The 17,435-nt window shown below is 43.6% G+C and overlaps 2 protein-coding genes across 4 annotated transcripts; one reads left to right on the top strand and one right to left on the bottom strand.

Annotated features, from left to right (window-relative positions):
• Positions 1-1,688: 1,688 nt before the first annotated feature.
• Positions 1,689-6,963, top strand: LOC311584029 (uncharacterized protein). The gene is made up of 2 exons (XM_084758068.1): positions 1,689-1,998; positions 5,794-6,963. Exons 1-2 carry the CDS (start codon positions 1,791-1,793, stop codon positions 6,843-6,845), a joined length of 1,260 nt encoding a protein of 419 aa, XP_084614194.1. The 5' UTR covers positions 1,689-1,790; the 3' UTR covers positions 6,846-6,963.
• Positions 6,964-7,100: 137 nt separating this feature from the next.
• LOC311584030 (uncharacterized protein) lies at positions 7,101-14,423 on the bottom strand. 3 transcript variants are annotated; one of them, XR_014774758.1, is made up of 5 exons: positions 14,324-14,423; positions 11,125-11,155; positions 10,469-10,523; positions 9,770-9,865; positions 7,101-8,731 (listed from the first exon to the last, which is right to left on the bottom strand). XR_014774758.1 is itself a non-coding variant. In XM_084758069.1 (5 exons), the coding sequence occupies exons 1-5, from the start codon at positions 13,021-13,023 to the stop codon at positions 8,437-8,439; spliced, it is 612 nt and encodes a 203-aa protein (XP_084614195.1). In that variant the 5' UTR covers positions 13,024-13,543; the 3' UTR covers positions 7,101-8,436. The 3 variants fall into 3 exon arrangements, 1 of the variants encoding a protein (XP_084614195.1); XR_014774759.1 differs by having other exon boundaries at positions 14,353-14,397; XM_084758069.1 differs by lacking the exon at positions 14,324-14,423 and adding an exon at positions 12,889-13,543.
• Positions 14,424-17,435: the final 3,012 nt, after the last annotated feature.

The following is a 17,435-nucleotide window of genomic DNA, read 5'->3' as shown; positions in this document are numbered from 1 at the left end:
AGATATTACTAATGTTTTTTTAAAATTAAATTGATGCTGAGTGCGGCAATCTAAAACTATTGTAAATGGACTAAGTTAACGCAGCGTCCTGGCTGAATCACATGTCCTTGGTCCTTTGTCTCATCTGAGTGACACTGTAAGGCATCTGTTCTGACTCCCTCAGATTTTATGTTTTACTTTCTCTATTTTCTTTCCTCATTTACTCCAACCCTAGGAAGCAATTTCTAAGATCTTTCTAGCTTGTATTAGTTCAAACTCCACCATCCTTAAATCCCTTCCTTAACCCAGACCTAGCCCTGACTGTTCGCTCCGATACCCCACCATTGCACATGCAACACTGACATCAAGCTACTGACACCAAGCCAATGGGGATGGCTGGAAAACACAGCCTTCTATGCTGAGGCTCACTGTCATCTCTGACCTGGGTTTCAGTTGCTTTCCCCTTCAAAAACCTGCAGTTTTCAGATTCACAATCTAGCGGCTATAAAAAATAAGTATTCTTCCGTAAAGAGTGTGTATGAGTGCTTGTTTGTGTGTTTGTGTACACTGAGGCCAGAAGTCAATGTCGGTGTTTTTTTCCGTCACATTCAGCACTATTTATCTTTAGATTTTCCCTTTTATTTACTTACTTTATTGTTGTGTGGTTGTGTATATGTGGGGCAGTGGTGTGGTGAGGGGCATGCATGTGGGCGATCATGTAGAGGTCAGAAGGTAACTTGCCTGAATTGGTTCTCCTCAACCTTGTAGGTCCTGGGAATTAGACTTGGGTCATTAGGCTGGATGACTAATGCCTTTATCAATTGGGCTTCTTTGCTGATTCTTTTTATATTATTTTGGGAATCCCTTGTGATTTACTACTGTGACAAAATGAAGCACTCAGAAGTCAGCTGGGGAAAATCCAACTACATCTGTAATTCATTCTGAGAAGGGAAAGGCACACACACACAAAAAGACTGCATTCATCATCAAAGGATGTTGCATGGCTGCAGAGAATTACTCAGGATTCTCCTTAAGAGAACACACTGTCTCACACTCAGCAGCATCTGCCTGTCTACTTCCTGTGGGAAAGCAAGCTGTTGATTTAAGGGTGGGACAGTATCAGTGACAACTGTCAGTCACAATTCTCTTCCCTATTGTTGAGGATGCTTCCAGCCCACTCGTAGTAAAAAGGCTTTGCAGCGGGAAGAGTACACATCTTCCAAGCTTTAAGAATCATTATAAAGTCCCATAACAGTATTGACAGGAAGTGCATGCTCATCATTGCCATAACAAAGAAGAGAGCTCTTAGGTGGCACTTGGAGAGTGGAGCTGCTGTAATACTGTGTGCAAATAGCAGAAACCTTGCTTCTGAGTTTGAGATGTCATTTAAATAACTAAGTGTGTATTTATGGTTATGTCTGTTATTCATCTACAGTGCCCAGCTGTCAGAACTGTTTAGCTTCACACGGTCCCCAAATCTGCACATCACCTGTCTACTCCTTCCTTCCCAAAGCTAGCTGCCTAGTCAATGTTTTATTTACCCTTTTAGAGACTTTCAGTGCACTGAGGAATTGTTTAAGTCATTCAATAATACCAATTTAACAATACAACACTTAATGTTAATACACCACTTAGTATTATTGTGTGTATTTAATACCATGATTTAATTATTTGACACTTCCTAGTAAGTAACCTTAACTGAACCCAATACTAACAGCAGGACTCACAAATGCCATTGCTATTTGCTCCTTCAGTCTGTTTTGATGAGTTCTTTCTGAGTCTGTATTCAGAGCTTTTCCTTGCTCAGCTCCATGGCCTTGCAGGATACCAGTGCACTATGCACCCCTGCACTGCTGCACTGTGCTCTGTGCACTGTGCACTGCTGCACTGCCACACTGTGCACTGTTGCACTGTACACTGCTGCATTGTGCATTGCTGCACTGCCATGGGCCCATACTCAAGTATTTCTTAAGCAATGCTTTGAGCAAGAACTTTGTACAATGTCACCGTTGTACATGTGTAAGGACATCCCTGGGATAAATCTGTGGGAGGAGGACAACTTTTCCTTAGAAAGATCAGAGCTCATTCAAAGCATGTGAACATCTCTGATTTCTCATAGCCATTTCCAAATTTCTATGCTGGGAAGTTGCATTAATTTATAATGTGTAGGAGATTTATCTGTCTTTCTCACATTTTTGACAAAAGTCTTTGGGTGTCTCTAATTTAGTAAGACAAAAGTAGTATTAAAATCATTTTCCTTTGAAGTACAGCATATTTTCTTATTTTAAAGAGCCATTTATTGCTCTTTTAAAATGAATATCTACTAAATTCTTTGGTGTATGTATGTATTTTTCTCAGTTATTTCTAGGAGTATCTTATATTTTGGGACATGCATTGTAAGTATTTCTCCCACTTGTCACTAGCCTTTCCCTTTATTATATTTCGGCTAAAAAGGAACTTACCTAAAATATAAAACTCATTCATAATATTCATAAAAACTTATTTTATGTTCTTTGGGGATGTTTCAGGATTAGGAAGTTTTAACTTGAGCACTTTATACATTAATTATTTAATTTAAAAATCTTACCATTTAGTCATTTAGAATTTCATAGTGTTAGTTTCTGAGGCAGTTTTCTTCCTCAGGCAGCTACTTACACCAATTTTTAATCTTAATTTTTAATCTGATAGCTATAGAGACAAATATTTCTCCAAAATTTTGAGGATAGTTTAGATAAAGAAGGTAACTCTGATGTAGGTTGCCTCCTCTTAGCTGGAGCTGTTGAAGCTCACATGTGCTATGGAGCTTTCTGGTCTACCCACTCTACCTATGCTGAAGCGTACATTTACATTTTTTCACTAGAAAATATAACTCTGAACCAAGGATTTTTGTGGTTAAGTCATGTTTCATAGTCCTTAATTATGTATGCATAAACTGGTGGCAGAGTCATTTGGCCAGTAGGTCTGCTGGTTTATGTCATTGTTGTTGCTATAGTGTTGTTCTGTGGAGACACGACTGTCTCACAGCGCTGTCCAGAGGCCACTTCCACACCAGGTGCTCAGTGCTGCTCTTCCAATTGGTAACTGTAAAGTGTACTGTGAAGTGAGCTCACCTGTATTTAATGATCTTAAGGTACAGTTACTGGCAGAGTTATGACTCTCTTTCTGACAGCTGTCCCTAGTCTGCTCTTGGTTGTTGTAAAGTCTGGGAAAATGGTCCGTGCAGGATGGAGTCAATCTTTGGCATCCGGATTTGCTGTCTTAAGCCCCCACTTTACCTTTCACATTTCCAGCAGACATAAAGAAGCTACACTGTGAAAATCAAAACCTGCTGCTTTACTTGCTGACCAACCTCCCCAATCTAACGCATGAAATCACGGCTCACTCTGTCCACACTTCTCTCTTATACAGAAGTGCAGGCCTCACTTCTGCCTTTTATCTTTATGAGTCCACATTAAAACTTTCTGCTGTTTCTTAAGTCCTGAGTCTTGGGTGCATTTTCTAATACTTTTCTTTTCAATTTCATTGATTCATGTTTTTTGCTTTCTTTCCTTCTGCTTTTGTTTGGTTTACTTCTAGGCTCTGTAACATGCCATTAACTCTTCCTACACTCATCTTATACTTTCTTAAGGTCATAGAAGTTTTTTGAGACAAAAGCAGTTAGTAGGATATCAATCTTTGTCTTCTTAAAATATAATTATAAAAGTGCTCACGCTTTGCATTTTCTAGAACATGGTAAGGCACTGACCACATAGCATGAGTATTTCTATACACTGCTGCAATTACCTGCGGAAGCCTCAATATATTTTTGTTTTCTTTGACTTACACTATTTACAAAATGTTTCTATTAGATTTGTTTTAAGAAGTCGTTGCCTTTACTTTTTTGTGTCTACTGTTAATATCTATTTTTATCGCATCAAGAGTGATAAAAAAAAAAGAGGCCATGAATTTGAAGGAGAGTAAGAATGGGTATGTGCAAGAGTTTGGAGGTGGAAAAGGGAAAAGAGAAATGCTGTTATTAGAACACAATCTCAAAAACAATCAAACAATCAAAAATATCTGAGGATATGGTTGTATTCTATTACCATTTTAGAATAGGTAATTTTTATAATTATCTCTATCTCTTTCCTCCTGGGGATGACAGAATGGTAGATGTTCTGGTCAAATGTCAAAGCATACAAGGAAGGGGAAATGGGACAGAAGTGTTAGAAAGAAGTGTTAACTGAAACATGTCCGTGTCTGTATCATGCACTCCACCACCACAGTCTGGTTCCTTGACAACGTGTAGGATATGCTGTGCTGCCCTTTGCAGATGATTGCCTAATCATGAGAAGAAAAAAAATAAAAAGGAAAAACTCATTTAACTCTCATCATAGCAACTGGCCACACTTCTGTTACAGTTCTGGGTCACCTTTCTGCCAGGAAAACCCAGCATCTTCTCAGTGGTCATATCCTGTCTCCATTCTCTGCTGTAACATCCAGAGGAGCTAAAAGGGTTAACTTTGGGAAGCTTTATCACATACTCTATGAGGTGTAAAAAAATCAGTTATTTTATTTGCAACACTGGATTTCATTGTCAGAAAAATATATACATCCTTCCTACTACCAAACTTAAGTGACAGAACTTTAAGACTAACTATAGTGATTTTTAAAAAAAATTTAAAGCTTTCTTCATACAAGAGGTAGATTAATAAGAATTTGTCACATTGCTTCAGCTGCATTACAGTGATTGTAAGCACAGTAAAAGCTCACTGAAAACACAATTAGCACTATTGATATCCCCTTGCAACTCCTGTGGTGCTGCTGAATGAATGTGTTCCATACCTTGAGATTGTGAACCACAAATCAAATTTACTGATTTATTTGTAACTGTGAATCTGGGGCCAACCCATCAGATTGTACATGTTGGGGTTGTGCTCCAATTGTCAGCTGGCCTGACTTCCCATCTTGAAGCTGAGATTCTGGGGCTGATGGAACAGAACCTGACTTCACACCTTGAAGCCGAGGCTCTGGGGCTGATGGCACAGAACCCGACTTCACACCTTGAAGCTGAGACACTGGGGCTGATGGCACAGAACCCGACCTCACACCTTGAAGCCGAGGCTCTGGGGCTGATGGCACAGAACCCGACTTCACACCTTGAAGCTGAGACACTGGGGCTGATGGCACAGAACCCGACCTCACACCTTGAAGCCGAGACTCTGGGGCTGATGGAACAGAACCTGACTTCACACCTTGAAGCTGAGACACTGGGGCTGATGGCACAGAACCCGACTTCACACCTTGAAGCTGAGACTCTGAGGCTGATGGCACAGAACCAGACTTCACACCTTGAAGCCAAGACTCTGGGGCTGATGGCACAGAACCCAACTTCACACCTTGAAGCCGAGACTCTGGGACTGATGGCACAGAACCCGACTTCACACCTTGAAGCGGAGACACTGGGGCTGATGGCACAGAACCAGACTTCACACCTTGGAGCGGAGACTCTGAGGCTGATGGCACAGAACCAGACTTCACACCTTGAAGCCAAGACTCTGGGGCTGATGGCACAGAACCCAACTTCACACCTTGAAGCCGAGACTCTGGGACTGATGGCACAGAACCCGACTTCACACCTTGAAGCGGAGACACTGGGGCTGATGGCACAGAACCCGACTTCACACCTTGAAGCTGAGACTCTGAGGCTGATGGCACAGAACCAGACTTCACACCTTGAAGCCAAGACTCTGGGGCTGATGGCACAGAACCCAACTTCACACCTTGAAGCCGAGACTCTGGGACTGATGGCACAGAACCCGACTTCACACCTTGAAGCCGAGGCTCTGGGGCTGATGGCACAGAACCCGACTTCACACCTTGAAGCTGAGACTCTGAGGCTGATGGCACAGAACCAGACTTCACACCTTGAAGCCAAGACTCTGGGGCTGATGGCACAGAACCCAACTTCACACCTTGAAGCCGAGACTCTGGGGCTGATGGCACAGAACCCGACCTCACACCTTGAAGCCGAGGCTCTGGGGCTGATGGCACAGAACCCGACTTCACACCTTGAAGCTGAGACACTGGGGCTGATGGCACAGAACCCGACCTCACACCTTGAAGCCGAGACTCTGGGGCTGATGGAACAGAACCTGACTTCACACCTTGAAGCTGAGACACTGGGGCTGATGGCACAGAACCCGACTTCACACCTTGAAGCTGAGACACTGGGGCTGATGGCACAGAACCCGACTTCACACCTTGAAGCTGAGACTCTGAGGCTGATGGCACAGAACCAGACTTCACACCTTGAAGCCAAGACTCTGGGGCTGATGGCACAGAACCCAACTTCACACCTTGAAGCCGAGACTCTGGGACTGATGGCACAGAACCCGACTTCACACCTTGAAGCGGAGACACTGGGGCTGATGGCACAGAACCAGACTTCACACCTTGGAGCGGAGACTCTGAGGCTGATGGCACAGAACCAGACTTCACACCTTGAAGCCAAGACTCTGGGGCTGATGGCACAGAACCCAACTTCACACCTTGAAGCCGAGACTCTGGGACTGATGGCACAGAACCCGACTTCACACCTTGAAGCGGAGACACTGGGGCTGATGGCACAGAACCCGACTTCACACCTTGAAGCTGAGACTCTGAGGCTGATGGCACAGAACCAGACTTCACACCTTGAAGCCAAGACTCTGGGGCTGATGGCACAGAACCCAACTTCACACCTTGAAGCCGAGACTCTGGGACTGATGGCACAGAACCCGACTTCACACCTTGAAGCGGAGACACTGGGGCTGATGGCACAGAACCAGACTTCACACCTTGGAGCGGAGACTCTGAGGCTGATGGCACAGAACCAGACTACACCTTGAAGCTGAGAATCTGGGGCTGATGGAACAGAACCCGACTTCACACCTTGAAGCCGAGACTGTGGGGCTGATGGAAAAGAACCTGACTTCACACCTTGAAGCCTAGACACTGGGGCTGATGACACAGAACCCAACTTCACACCTTGAAGCCGAGACTCTGGGACTGATTGCACAGAACGAGACTTCACACTTTGAAGCCGAGGCTCTGGGGCTGATGGCACAGAATGCTACTTCACACCTTGAAGCCGAGGCTCTGGGGCTGATGGCTCAGAACATGACTTCATACTTTGAAGCCTAGACACTGGGGCTGATGGAACAGAACTCGACTTCACACCTTGAAGCTGAGACTTTGGGGCTGATGGAACAGAACCCGACTTCACACCTTGAAGCTGAGACTCTGGGGCTGATGGCATGAAATCCTTATGTTGTGATTGTGGAACGGGGGTTAATTCCTCAGGGTGTACATTCTGCTGATAAAGTTCTGGGGCCAAATTGGTAGATACCATCATTGAGGTCAACAGTCTATGTTTTGCCCTTTCTGGGACTAAATCTGTGGGTATGTCCACAGATTTCATACTTGGCAATTTTGGATCCAGGACTGGGTTCTCATATTTTATATCCTGTGAGTCCCAGGGCGAGTTCACTGAATCCATGAGCTTAGGTTGTGGGATTGTGTGTCCTCCCAAATATCCCATTTCTTGAAGTGGCGGTGTAGCTGGCACTACTTTGGATTCTATAACTGGATGCTGCTGGCTCATTCCTATAGGTGCTGCCCCTTTATCTGGTGCCCCTCCGGTTGTTCTCACATCTTCGTGATTTGATGGTGTCATCTCTAGAGTAGTCTTCATTTCTGGCCAGGTCCTGGAGGCCAACACTGCAGTCTTCATCACTTTGTGACTTTGCCTTGAGCTCACCTCTGAATAGCCCAATTCTTTGCACCATGGGGTGAATTTCGAAGGGTCCATGTTCTGATGAGGTTGTCCTGGAGTAGATGGCTTTGGGGAAAATCTCACAGATGTGGTCACCCTCGAGTGTGCTTCTGGGCTGAGTCCCATTAAGTCATAACCTGAAGCAATGGCAGTGGTGTGACCTTTATGCTGGCCTTGGCTGAACATGGCATTTTGGGTGCCAGCTCCATGTTAGGTACTCGTGCCTTTTGTAGCTGTACCCATTTTTCTGGAAGATCTATGACCCTCTGTTCTATACTCTGTTCTGACAGGTGCTTTGGATCCTTTTTCAGTGAATGAAGTGATGAAACACCTGAAGATCTGTATGTATTTTCCTCATCGCTCTGAGGAATGGGTATAGGCAACTGAGTCTTGGGTCTCCTTGTTCAGAGACCCCTGGTACCTCTGCCAGATCATTGAGCATGTCCCAGGATTTCTTTACAGGCAGAGGTACTAGGTGTTTCCGCAAAGCAGAAACATTCCAAGATATATGCCCTTCCAGGTCTCCTCTGACAGAAGGAGAGAGCTGGAGTGGAGACCATACTAGGGGTCCCCGGCTCTCATTCAAAATAGAATTTGGCCCATGTAAGGGAGGAAGAACTGACAAATCCTGAAAAAAAAAAAACCAACTGATTTTTCAGGATCTGTCATTTTAAAAGTACTCTGAGGTGTGCCTTGGTTCCTGGACATAGAGGGTGTCTTTGGCAGGGAAACAGGTCCACTATTGCTGTGGGATTGCAAAGTTGTTCCTTCAGAAAGGGCAGGGAGATAAGACAGGCTTGAGCTGTTGTTGGAGGATCCAGAGGATGTGCTGTACTCACTATAATGCTTTCCCTTTTTACAGTAGGAGCCAGGTGAGACAGCCTCCTGAGCCACAATTCAGAGACAGAGGAAGAAGACACAATGTGGGACTCATGTAAACTTTGTCCCACAAGTATCACCCTGAAAAACAAGAGAAATGTTTTCATTTTCATAGGAGCCAGTAAAGGAAAATTAGGAAGAAGAAAGGGAATAGTCATTTCAAATCCAAAATATGCTTGGTCTAAGGGAGACGTGATGGGGATAAGGAGTTGCGTTCACAAACATCAATTATGTGCATGAAGAATTCCTCCATCAAGAGCAAGATAGACAAGTCAGTCAGTCAAGTGCATGCCACACAATTAGAAAAGCTGAGGTCCATGCCCATAACCCACATGATAATGAAAGGACAGGGTGCCCTGGTGCTGGGGAAACAGAGACGAGTGCATCCATAGGCTCACGAACTGGCCAGCCATAGCCAATCAGTGAATCCAAGTGGGAGACTCTATCTCAGTAAGCAAGGTGGATGGCACCAAAGAAGTGACACACTCATTTTACACACACACACACACACACACACACACACACACACACACACACACACACACACCTGTGCTTGCCATTAAGCCAGAAGACCTGAGTTTGATCACTAAGACACACATGTTGGAGAAGAGAACTGATTGCCTTGGCTTGCCCTCTGGCTTCCACATGCATGATATGGGACAGATGTGCACACATGCACACACACACACACACACACACACACACACACACACACACAAAAGAAAAAATATGTGTAATATAAATATACTTTTAATAAACAAACACACAAAACCTCATTGCTGTGGGAGCTGGATAAATGGCTCATCAGTTAAGAGCAATGATTTCTCTTCCAGAGGACCCAAGTTTGATTCCCAACACACACATGTTGGTTCACAAATTTCTGTAACTCTAGTACCAGGAGATACATACAATCTTCTGGATGCTGTGTGCAGCAGGCATGCCTGTGGTACACAGACATACATGCAGGCAAAACATTCATACACATAAAACATAAATACATCTAAAAATTTCTATTATTCAAACTTTTCTCTTTATCTCTCTTTTTTGATTCTGTTTTCTTCTTCCTTCCTTTATTTTAAATCTTTCTCTACCCTCCACCCAGAAACTCTGTTTCCTGACCTTGCATTTTCTAGTTGTCGTAAGATCTGTTCAAGATGCTTGTATATTGCCCATAGTGCATAATCCTGGGTCCACTTGATATGAAATCCTGTAATACTGGACACAGCAAAGAATGCCAATGGAATTGAAGTGATATTAAAGTACCAGTAAGCTAACCCAGTAGAAATAGTTAATCTAGGAAGGAGATAATTGCTCTTATAGTAAATGAAGTACAAATATTTTACTTATAGCATTTACAATTAAGATGGTACCTTCATTCGGGTTTCTATCACTGTGATTAAACACTGTGACCATAAACAACTAGTGGGGAAATGATATGTTTTATCTTACTATTCTCAGATCATATTCCACTGCTGAGGGAAGCCAGAGTAGAAACTCAGGTCAGGATCTGTGAGGCAGGTGCTGATGCAGAAGCCATGGAGGAACTCTTGTTTACTGGCTTGCTTTCATGGCTTGCTCACCCTGCCTTCTTATACCACCTACAACCACCAGTCCAGGGTGGCACCACCCACAGTGAGCCGGACCTTACCATACCAGTCATCAATTAAGAAAACGCACCCTGTCTTGCCCACTGGGCAATCTGGAAGGGGCAGTCGAGGTGCCCTCTTCAACACAACACTGGCTTATATCAGGTTGGCATGAACCAAGCCAGCACAGGCATTTTGACAGGAGGACAGACTGAAGTCAGACTCTGCTTACCCCGTCACTTCGTCACCACTAATAAAATGTAGCCTGGCTTCTTCCACCTGTGAAGCTGGTAATAGGAGTAAAGAAGATGCTATTTAGCATAGTGCCTGCTGATGTCATTCTAAGAGAACCCCCTTCATTTAACAACCATGAGGGCAAAGGTGAAGTTGTGCTTATCATGGAGCCAATTAGTGGCCCAGCACAGCTATCAAGTCTTTTCAAAGTCCATGCTATGCTCTCTCCATCATGTACTGTAAGCGTCCCATTAGAAGCACGGGACTGGGAAGTACATGGCAGTGGGGGACACAGAGATTCTGATACATTTTTCCCTCAAAGATGTCTACTACAAATCTATGCTAGAGGAATACAGGTAACAGACATCCTTCATCAAACTCTTGGGGATTATCTTCATCCATTCTCCTGACCCACTGAATTTCCTTCCCACACTTTGGGCTTTACATAAAAATACATGGACAGAGAAGCATGAGAAAGGGAGGTAAGGGGGGATATGGGCTGTTCGCATGACTTTGGAAGGTGTTAGAAAGATGGTATACTCTCCAGTCACATCCCCTTTCCCCACTTTCTTCCACATGCTGTTAAAGACTAGAATGTTAAAGCAGATCTGCCATCAGCCTTGAGGTAGCAAAAAGGGGTAGAACTGTTCTGACCTGTGAGCTTCTGGGTCTGTTGCTTCGAAGCCTAGAGAAACACAGAAAGAAACACTAAGTCAGGTTTACATTCTAGGTTGGAGATTTTATTGACAATACATCTCATCTCATCTATGGATATTCTTATGTCCCACATCAAGTATCAACTCAGTTGTCTTCCCTAGCCATATCATTAGTTACCATCTCATTTATTTATTTGTGAGTGATTTATTAAATATACTAAGATATCAGCAAGATAATATCTGTGACACCATGTCTGATGACTTGAGTTCCATCTCTGGAGCTCACATAGTAAAAGGAGAGAAGCAATTTCCACATGATGTGCTCTCACCTCCCCATGCATGCCATGGCATCTGTGCATACATGCACACACATACATATAAGTTGTTTTTTAAAACTAAGTTCTATATTATTGTGTGGAGTACTAACTCTAAAGTAAATATGAGCCACGTACTCTAGAGACTTGCATTAACAAGGGAACAGCCACTTAAACAGTGGTCAGTGGGTTAAGGTGCCTGCTGCCAAGCCTTGGCAGCCTACATTGAATTCCTAAGACCTTCAAAGGCAGATGGAAAGAACTGACCTTTGCAGGTTGTCCTCTACTTCTACCTGCCCCATGACATGCACACATGTGTGTACACACACACATACACACACACACACACACACACACGCACGCACGCACGCACGCACACACACACATCACACACACATCATACACAAACACTTTCAGCACACTAGGAGTGCTCTGTGCTTCTTCCCACTTGCCTTTTTTTCTTTCCTCATAGTTAAACAATTTTGATTTTCATCATAAATACTTTTCTTTTATCACTTAGCACATGTGTTATTTTGTGATTTTGAATTTTAAATAATAATCACTTAGTATACATTCCTTCATTCGGTGAAAGTAATGTTTTCAGTGTTATATAATGTTTCTGTTTTTTACTATGTCTTAATTTATCCTTAGCCAATAGACATCATGTGTTATGCTTGAAATAGTGCTTAAATTGCTCAATTTGGGGCTGTTTAAAGAAGAGATAAGACAAAACCTTAAGAGAAAACCTAGGTTTTCTTAATGAATCTTTCGATCCATAAACATGACTCCTCTCTGTTTTATCTTCCTTTTAATACAATAATAGGCTTTTGCATAAATATCTTACACATCTCTTGTGTTATTTATATCTATGCTTGGTCATTTAATATTTCTTTATCTTTATGTTGGGTTGGGGATAGAACCCCACGCTCTTGCACACACTAGGTAAAGCGCTTTACCCTATGTGCTGCTATTTTGGGTGGCATCTTCACAGAAGCTTGGTTCTTTAATTGATTGTCGATGGTGTCAAGAAATACAACTGACTTTTCCCTATGCTGTTGTCACTCAAGTTTGCTTAGCTCATATGTTAATTCCAAGATAAAAATTCTACACCCAAATGTTATCTCCAGATAAAGTTTCATTTTTCCTTTCCAGCCTTAGGACTCTCCTTCCCCCATGTTCTTCTGTCCTGGCTAGGGCCCCTAGTACAGAGAATGAAAGACTCTCCTGCCTCTGTCTCCCAAGTGCTGGGATAAAAGGAATGCACTACCATGCTCAGCCTAAAGCTTCTAAAGTGAATTAAGAGAGAGAGAGAGAGAGACATGCTGTCTCAACTCTCCCTTTCCCTCCAGTCATTTCCTCCTATGGCCCAGAGGCTAAGCATTTATACAAACCTACAGGGGTCCAGCATGTGGAGAAGTGAGGTCCAGGATAGAGTGGCTATTACCTACCTTTGTCTTGGGTGCCACCTGCTTCTGGCTCTGGCTCCAAGAAAACAACTCCCAAATTCCACTAACTAACAAAACGAAAATTATAAAGCTGAAACTGGCAGGCAGTGGGATACCCAGCTCCCAAACTAGTACCATTTCTCAAGCCTATTCCTCTCTCAACTGGAGAGATTCTGTCTCCAGGCTGAGATTCCATGACATCACAACTGGCACACAGTCTTTCCTGTGGTTGCCCTCTGTACTGAGATGTCTGATAGCCAAAGATCAGGGAAGAATCCATCCAGGAATCTTCTGGGGCCTAGCTACACAAACTGTTATTAAGGGAGGAGTGATGAGGCAAAGTTTCAAAGGGCATCCAAAATGGCTTGTTCTGACTCCCATTTTCTTTGGAGCCGGCCACTGTCCTAAGTTTGGACTGAGTACACTGCCATAAATTTCACACTGCAGCTTAGCACACAGAGTCATGTAGAATCGGAGAGAGTTAGGACAGCTGAGGTGGGAACCCACATAGACTTCGAGGCGCTTGGTTTTGTAAGACCACGGGTCTCCATGTTCTCTAGTTTCTGTCGCCCTGAGACACATCACTGTGAGTAGTGGCCTTCGAGGAGCACCCTCTCTTAGGACCTACTGTCTCACTGCCGCGTCTATATTTTTTATTTTGGAATAACCAAAAGCTGAAACAATAGTACAGAAAATCCCATTGACCTTTGTTCAAGAATCCTTAACATGGGTATTTTGCCTGCACCTGCGTGCACCACATGCATGCCTGAGAGCCAAAGAGGGCATCAGATCCCCTGGAACTGGAGTTGCAGACAGTTGTAAGCCACTAGGGGGCGCTAGGACAAGGCTCAAGTCCTCTGCAAGAGCAGCCAGTGCTCTTAACCACTGAGACATCTCCCCAGCCCCATTATATAACTCTAGCATACTTGTAAAAACCACGAGACTAACATGGGAGATGGAGGTGGGAGGATCCAGAATTCAAAGTCATCCTTGGCTCCACTGCAAAGCCAAAGCCAGTTTGAGCTAACAAATCCTATGTTAAAAAAAAAAAATCAGTGCCTTTATATTAAGTAAAATCCAGCTGTTATTTGGATTTCGTATTTCTCCACAAATGTTCAGTATCTAATCCATAGTACCATGCTGGTGAACATCAAGCCCAGAGTCCTCTGAGTCCTAGGATTTATAACTTCAAAAAGAAAAGAAATAAAGAAATTAAGAAATTAAGAAAAAGAAAAGAAAAAATAGGCCCTAAATTTGAGTGTGTGTGGTGTTCTCTTTATGTTTAGACTGAGATTATGTGTTTGGGGTGGATGGGGATGGGGAACACACAGCAGTGGTACCCGTTCTTCGCATTCCAGCATACCAGGGCTGATAGGCTATCAATTTGTGACCCCAGTGCCAAGTACTTTTTAGGCCAGTGCGTGATGCATTTCTCTACCTGACGTTACCATTTCCCTTTGTTCATACTTTGTTCCTGGAAGCGGTCTGTAGATCTCCTGTTAGGGGTACAGGGGCTAGCGTGACTGAGTCCCCATGTCCTGGAGGAACAATATAGCACACATATTATTTGAAGTTCCTGTGCACAAAACATTAGCCTTCCTTTCTCCTCATTCTTTGTTCGATTATATTTACTGCTTTGAATGTGTGCATATTTCTCTTGTGCTTTGTATTACGGCTCATTATTGTCATTATTCATCTTAGTGCTCCATTTTTTTTCCAGTTTTTTTCTGTGGTAAGTTCTTCTGCCTGCTTGATTTGGATATATGCCATCACTGTGTAGTTTGGGGACCCTATAAAACAGAGCTCATTTTTGGAGTCAGTCACCAGCTGAAAAGAGACCAGTTCTTCCCTCTCCCATGAGGGGAGTGTTTTATAACTAGTTTCTATATGCCACACTAGATTTAATCCATGTTGACAAACCCTGCCTTGAGTTTAAGTGGGACATTGGGCATTTAGCTGTGTGTGTTGAGACCATATGTGAAATCAGGTTGGTACTTTCATCCCCTACCAGGTTCAAACTCCCTTCTTTGACCTTACACACTCTGTAGAATATTCAAGATCCATGCTAGCTGGCCTAAGTTGTGAAAATAACAATGGATCATGAGTTCCATTTTTAATATATTAGGTTTCAAACATGTTCAGTATCCAACTGTCTCCTACCCTAAGTCCTCTTGGTTTCGATCCAGCAAATGGATATCAGAGAGATCACTTCCTTTATCTTCTTCAGTCCTGGAGTCTTCAGGGTCAGCTCCCTGTCGTCATTGTGTCATCATCACTGCCTATGCTCTTGATGTTTTCATCCCCTCAGATGCTTGGTTTCTCCAGAGAGTGCTAGTATTGAGAAGCACGCTGTAGCCCGTTTGTCTCTGAGGAATTTTTTTAACAGGGAGAAAATCTTGCTGGATAGCCTCCAATTCAATCTCCTACCACATCCTTCCATGTGAAGGGATCAGAGGTGCATGCCTCCACACCTTATTCCATTCTAACAAATTTCTGAACTTCTTTAGCTCTTTTATGTAGGGGACGGGCTATAAGGACAATGTTCTTCCATCTTGTTAGAGCCTAGGTTCCTATTTCTCCAGCAGTCTGCCATTTACCAGAAAACTGCTGACCCTGTCGTAGTTTGGCAGGTAGACACCTGTTGTGGTTTATTGTGGGAGCTGGTCATTTTTAGACCCCCGAGCTACTTTCTTGCTATAAACTAGCTTTTCCAGTAAGACTACTGGTAAGATCAGATTAAAGCAGCTGCCTGTGAGCAGCAGTTCCGGGAACTTTTTCCTGACTAACCAGATTTTCACAACTTCTTTTTCTCTCTGGAATTTCTCTCTTCTGCAATTATAGCAGCTGCAAAGGTAGACACCTTCTGGAACATTCCAGAGTTAGGTATTCATAGCAACCCTTGCTTACACAAATACCCATGCCTCTGTGCCTATGAAAACTTCGTGAAATTTTTCAATAAACGGAGTTTGATCAGAATCCAGACTTGCCCCCTTCTTCGTGTCTTGTGTTCTGTCCCTATACAGGAAAATTCTTCTCCCGAGCATTAGTCGAACCCCGGCGGGTCGGGACATTTTTGAATCTCCTGACAAAGACTTAACTCTCTATTATTCACTCTGTATAACCTCTGTAAGTTTTAAAACAGTTCCAAGTTTTATTTGTCTCATTTTTCCTTTGTTGTCCTAGATTCTCGACCTCCCTTTGTAATATTCCAAGATAGTCCTAACCACTAAAAGTTCCTGTAACTCCATGGGGGAGGTCCTGGGGCATCTCTTTGTTGGCTATTTCTCTGCCACTAGGGGGAGCCAGATCTCAACAGTGAGAGCCTTGGTTGTAGACACCTGAAGACTGGATGGGGATGAATTTGGGTGCCTTTGATATATCAAAACTTATGAGAACTTAAGTCTAAGGCTGTTCAGACACCTTCCTAGTGTTTGTTGGGTCCAACCACCAAAGGGTACCCAGCACTGCCAGACTTCCTTATACTCTTTCTTGCAAACACCAGGGGAGGGTGTAACCAAAGCCCTCTGCTCGCTGGTCTCTGAGTGGATGTGGCACTCATTCTAGTCCCAAGGAGGCTGTCTAACTGGCATTGTCTTTCTCTCACGAATACTATCTGGAACACAGCTTCTCTCTTGCCTGGAATACATGAAGCCCCCAATTTCCTTTTTTCCGGGTACTGAGTTTTATTACTGACTTTTTGGAGGTTAGGTTTCAAAACAAGACATTTAGTTTTATTGCTGAAATCAAAAGACACCACTAAAAGTGAAAACAGTCCAGCCCAGACCTTTTTTTCTTTTTTTTGACAGGGTTTCTCTGTGTAGCTTTGGCTGTCCTGGACTCACTTTTCTGACCCTGCTGGCCTAAAACTCGGAGATCTGCTTGCCTCTGTTTCCCCAAGTGCTGGGTTACAGGAATGTAATATTGTACCCCGCTTCCATTACCCATCCTTAAAAGAGATGTCACAAGTACTTCATGGCTTGCTAACCTCTATGCTATTGGCCAGAGACCACATTAGTTTCTAGGCCTTTTAGCTGTATAACCACTCTCATAATGCCTGTAAAGGAGTTTCTATGTAGACGCATCTTAAGCTTTAGTGTGCACCTGGAAGTGCAATGATTGTTGCCTGGAAACCTTTCCTCAGATTGTACTGTGTTTCAAATAGCTGACAACAAACTGCCTGGCACTGGACTCCCCATGTCCGATCCATGCTCATGAAGTAGATCTGCACCAGCATTTCATTCTTATCTCTTCACCTGGTTCACTTCCTGTGTGACACCTGCTGGGACCCCCTCAATGTACCTGTGTGTGCATGCATGCAGACCAGAGGATATTTCCAAGAAAGATACACCCATGGAGAAAAAAGCCGTTAACTCTACACCCCTTCCTGACTTTGTAAAAATACTTTCTGTGACAGTCTAGGTTTTGGAGCCTCCTATCACGCTCCCACCTGCAACATGGCCAATGCCCTTCAAAAGAGCTTGGAGTTGGCAATGCGGAGGTCCAGCATGTGGTTCTGTGGGATCTTCCCCAGCAGCACGTGGGCTCCATTG

The sequence above is a fragment of the Acomys minous genome (assembly GCF_964271855.1).
Source record: "Acomys minous genome assembly, chromosome: 15".
NCBI lineage: Eukaryota > Metazoa > Chordata > Mammalia > Rodentia > Muridae > Acomys > Acomys minous.
The sequence above is the reverse complement of the archived record's forward strand: the minus strand, read 5'-3'. Positions and strand labels throughout refer to the sequence as shown.

What these genes read in the sequence shown, in the direction of transcription:
- LOC311584029 (XM_084758068.1), top strand. Translation starts at nt 1,791, where the DNA reads ATGGCCTTGCAGGATACCAGTGCACTATGCACCCCTGCACTGCTGCAC. An exon ending in AATGTCACCGTTGTACATGT is followed by an intron (nt 1,999 to 5,793) that starts GTAAGGACATCC and finishes CACACCTTGAAG; the next exon opens with CCGAGGCTCTGGGGCTGATG.
- LOC311584030 (XM_084758069.1), bottom strand. Translation starts at nt 13,023, where the DNA reads ATGGTACTAGTTTGGGAGCTGGGTATCCCACTGCCTGCCAGTTTCAGC. An exon ending in AGGTGGCACCCAAGACAAAG is followed by an intron (nt 11,156 to 12,888) that starts GTAGGTAATAGC and finishes GTGTTTCTCTAG; the next exon opens with GCTTCGAAGCAACAGACCCA. An exon ending in ACAGACCCAGAAGCTCACAG is followed by an intron (nt 10,524 to 11,124) that starts GTCAGAACAGTT and finishes TCCTATTACCAG; the next exon opens with CTTCACAGGTGGAAGAAGCC.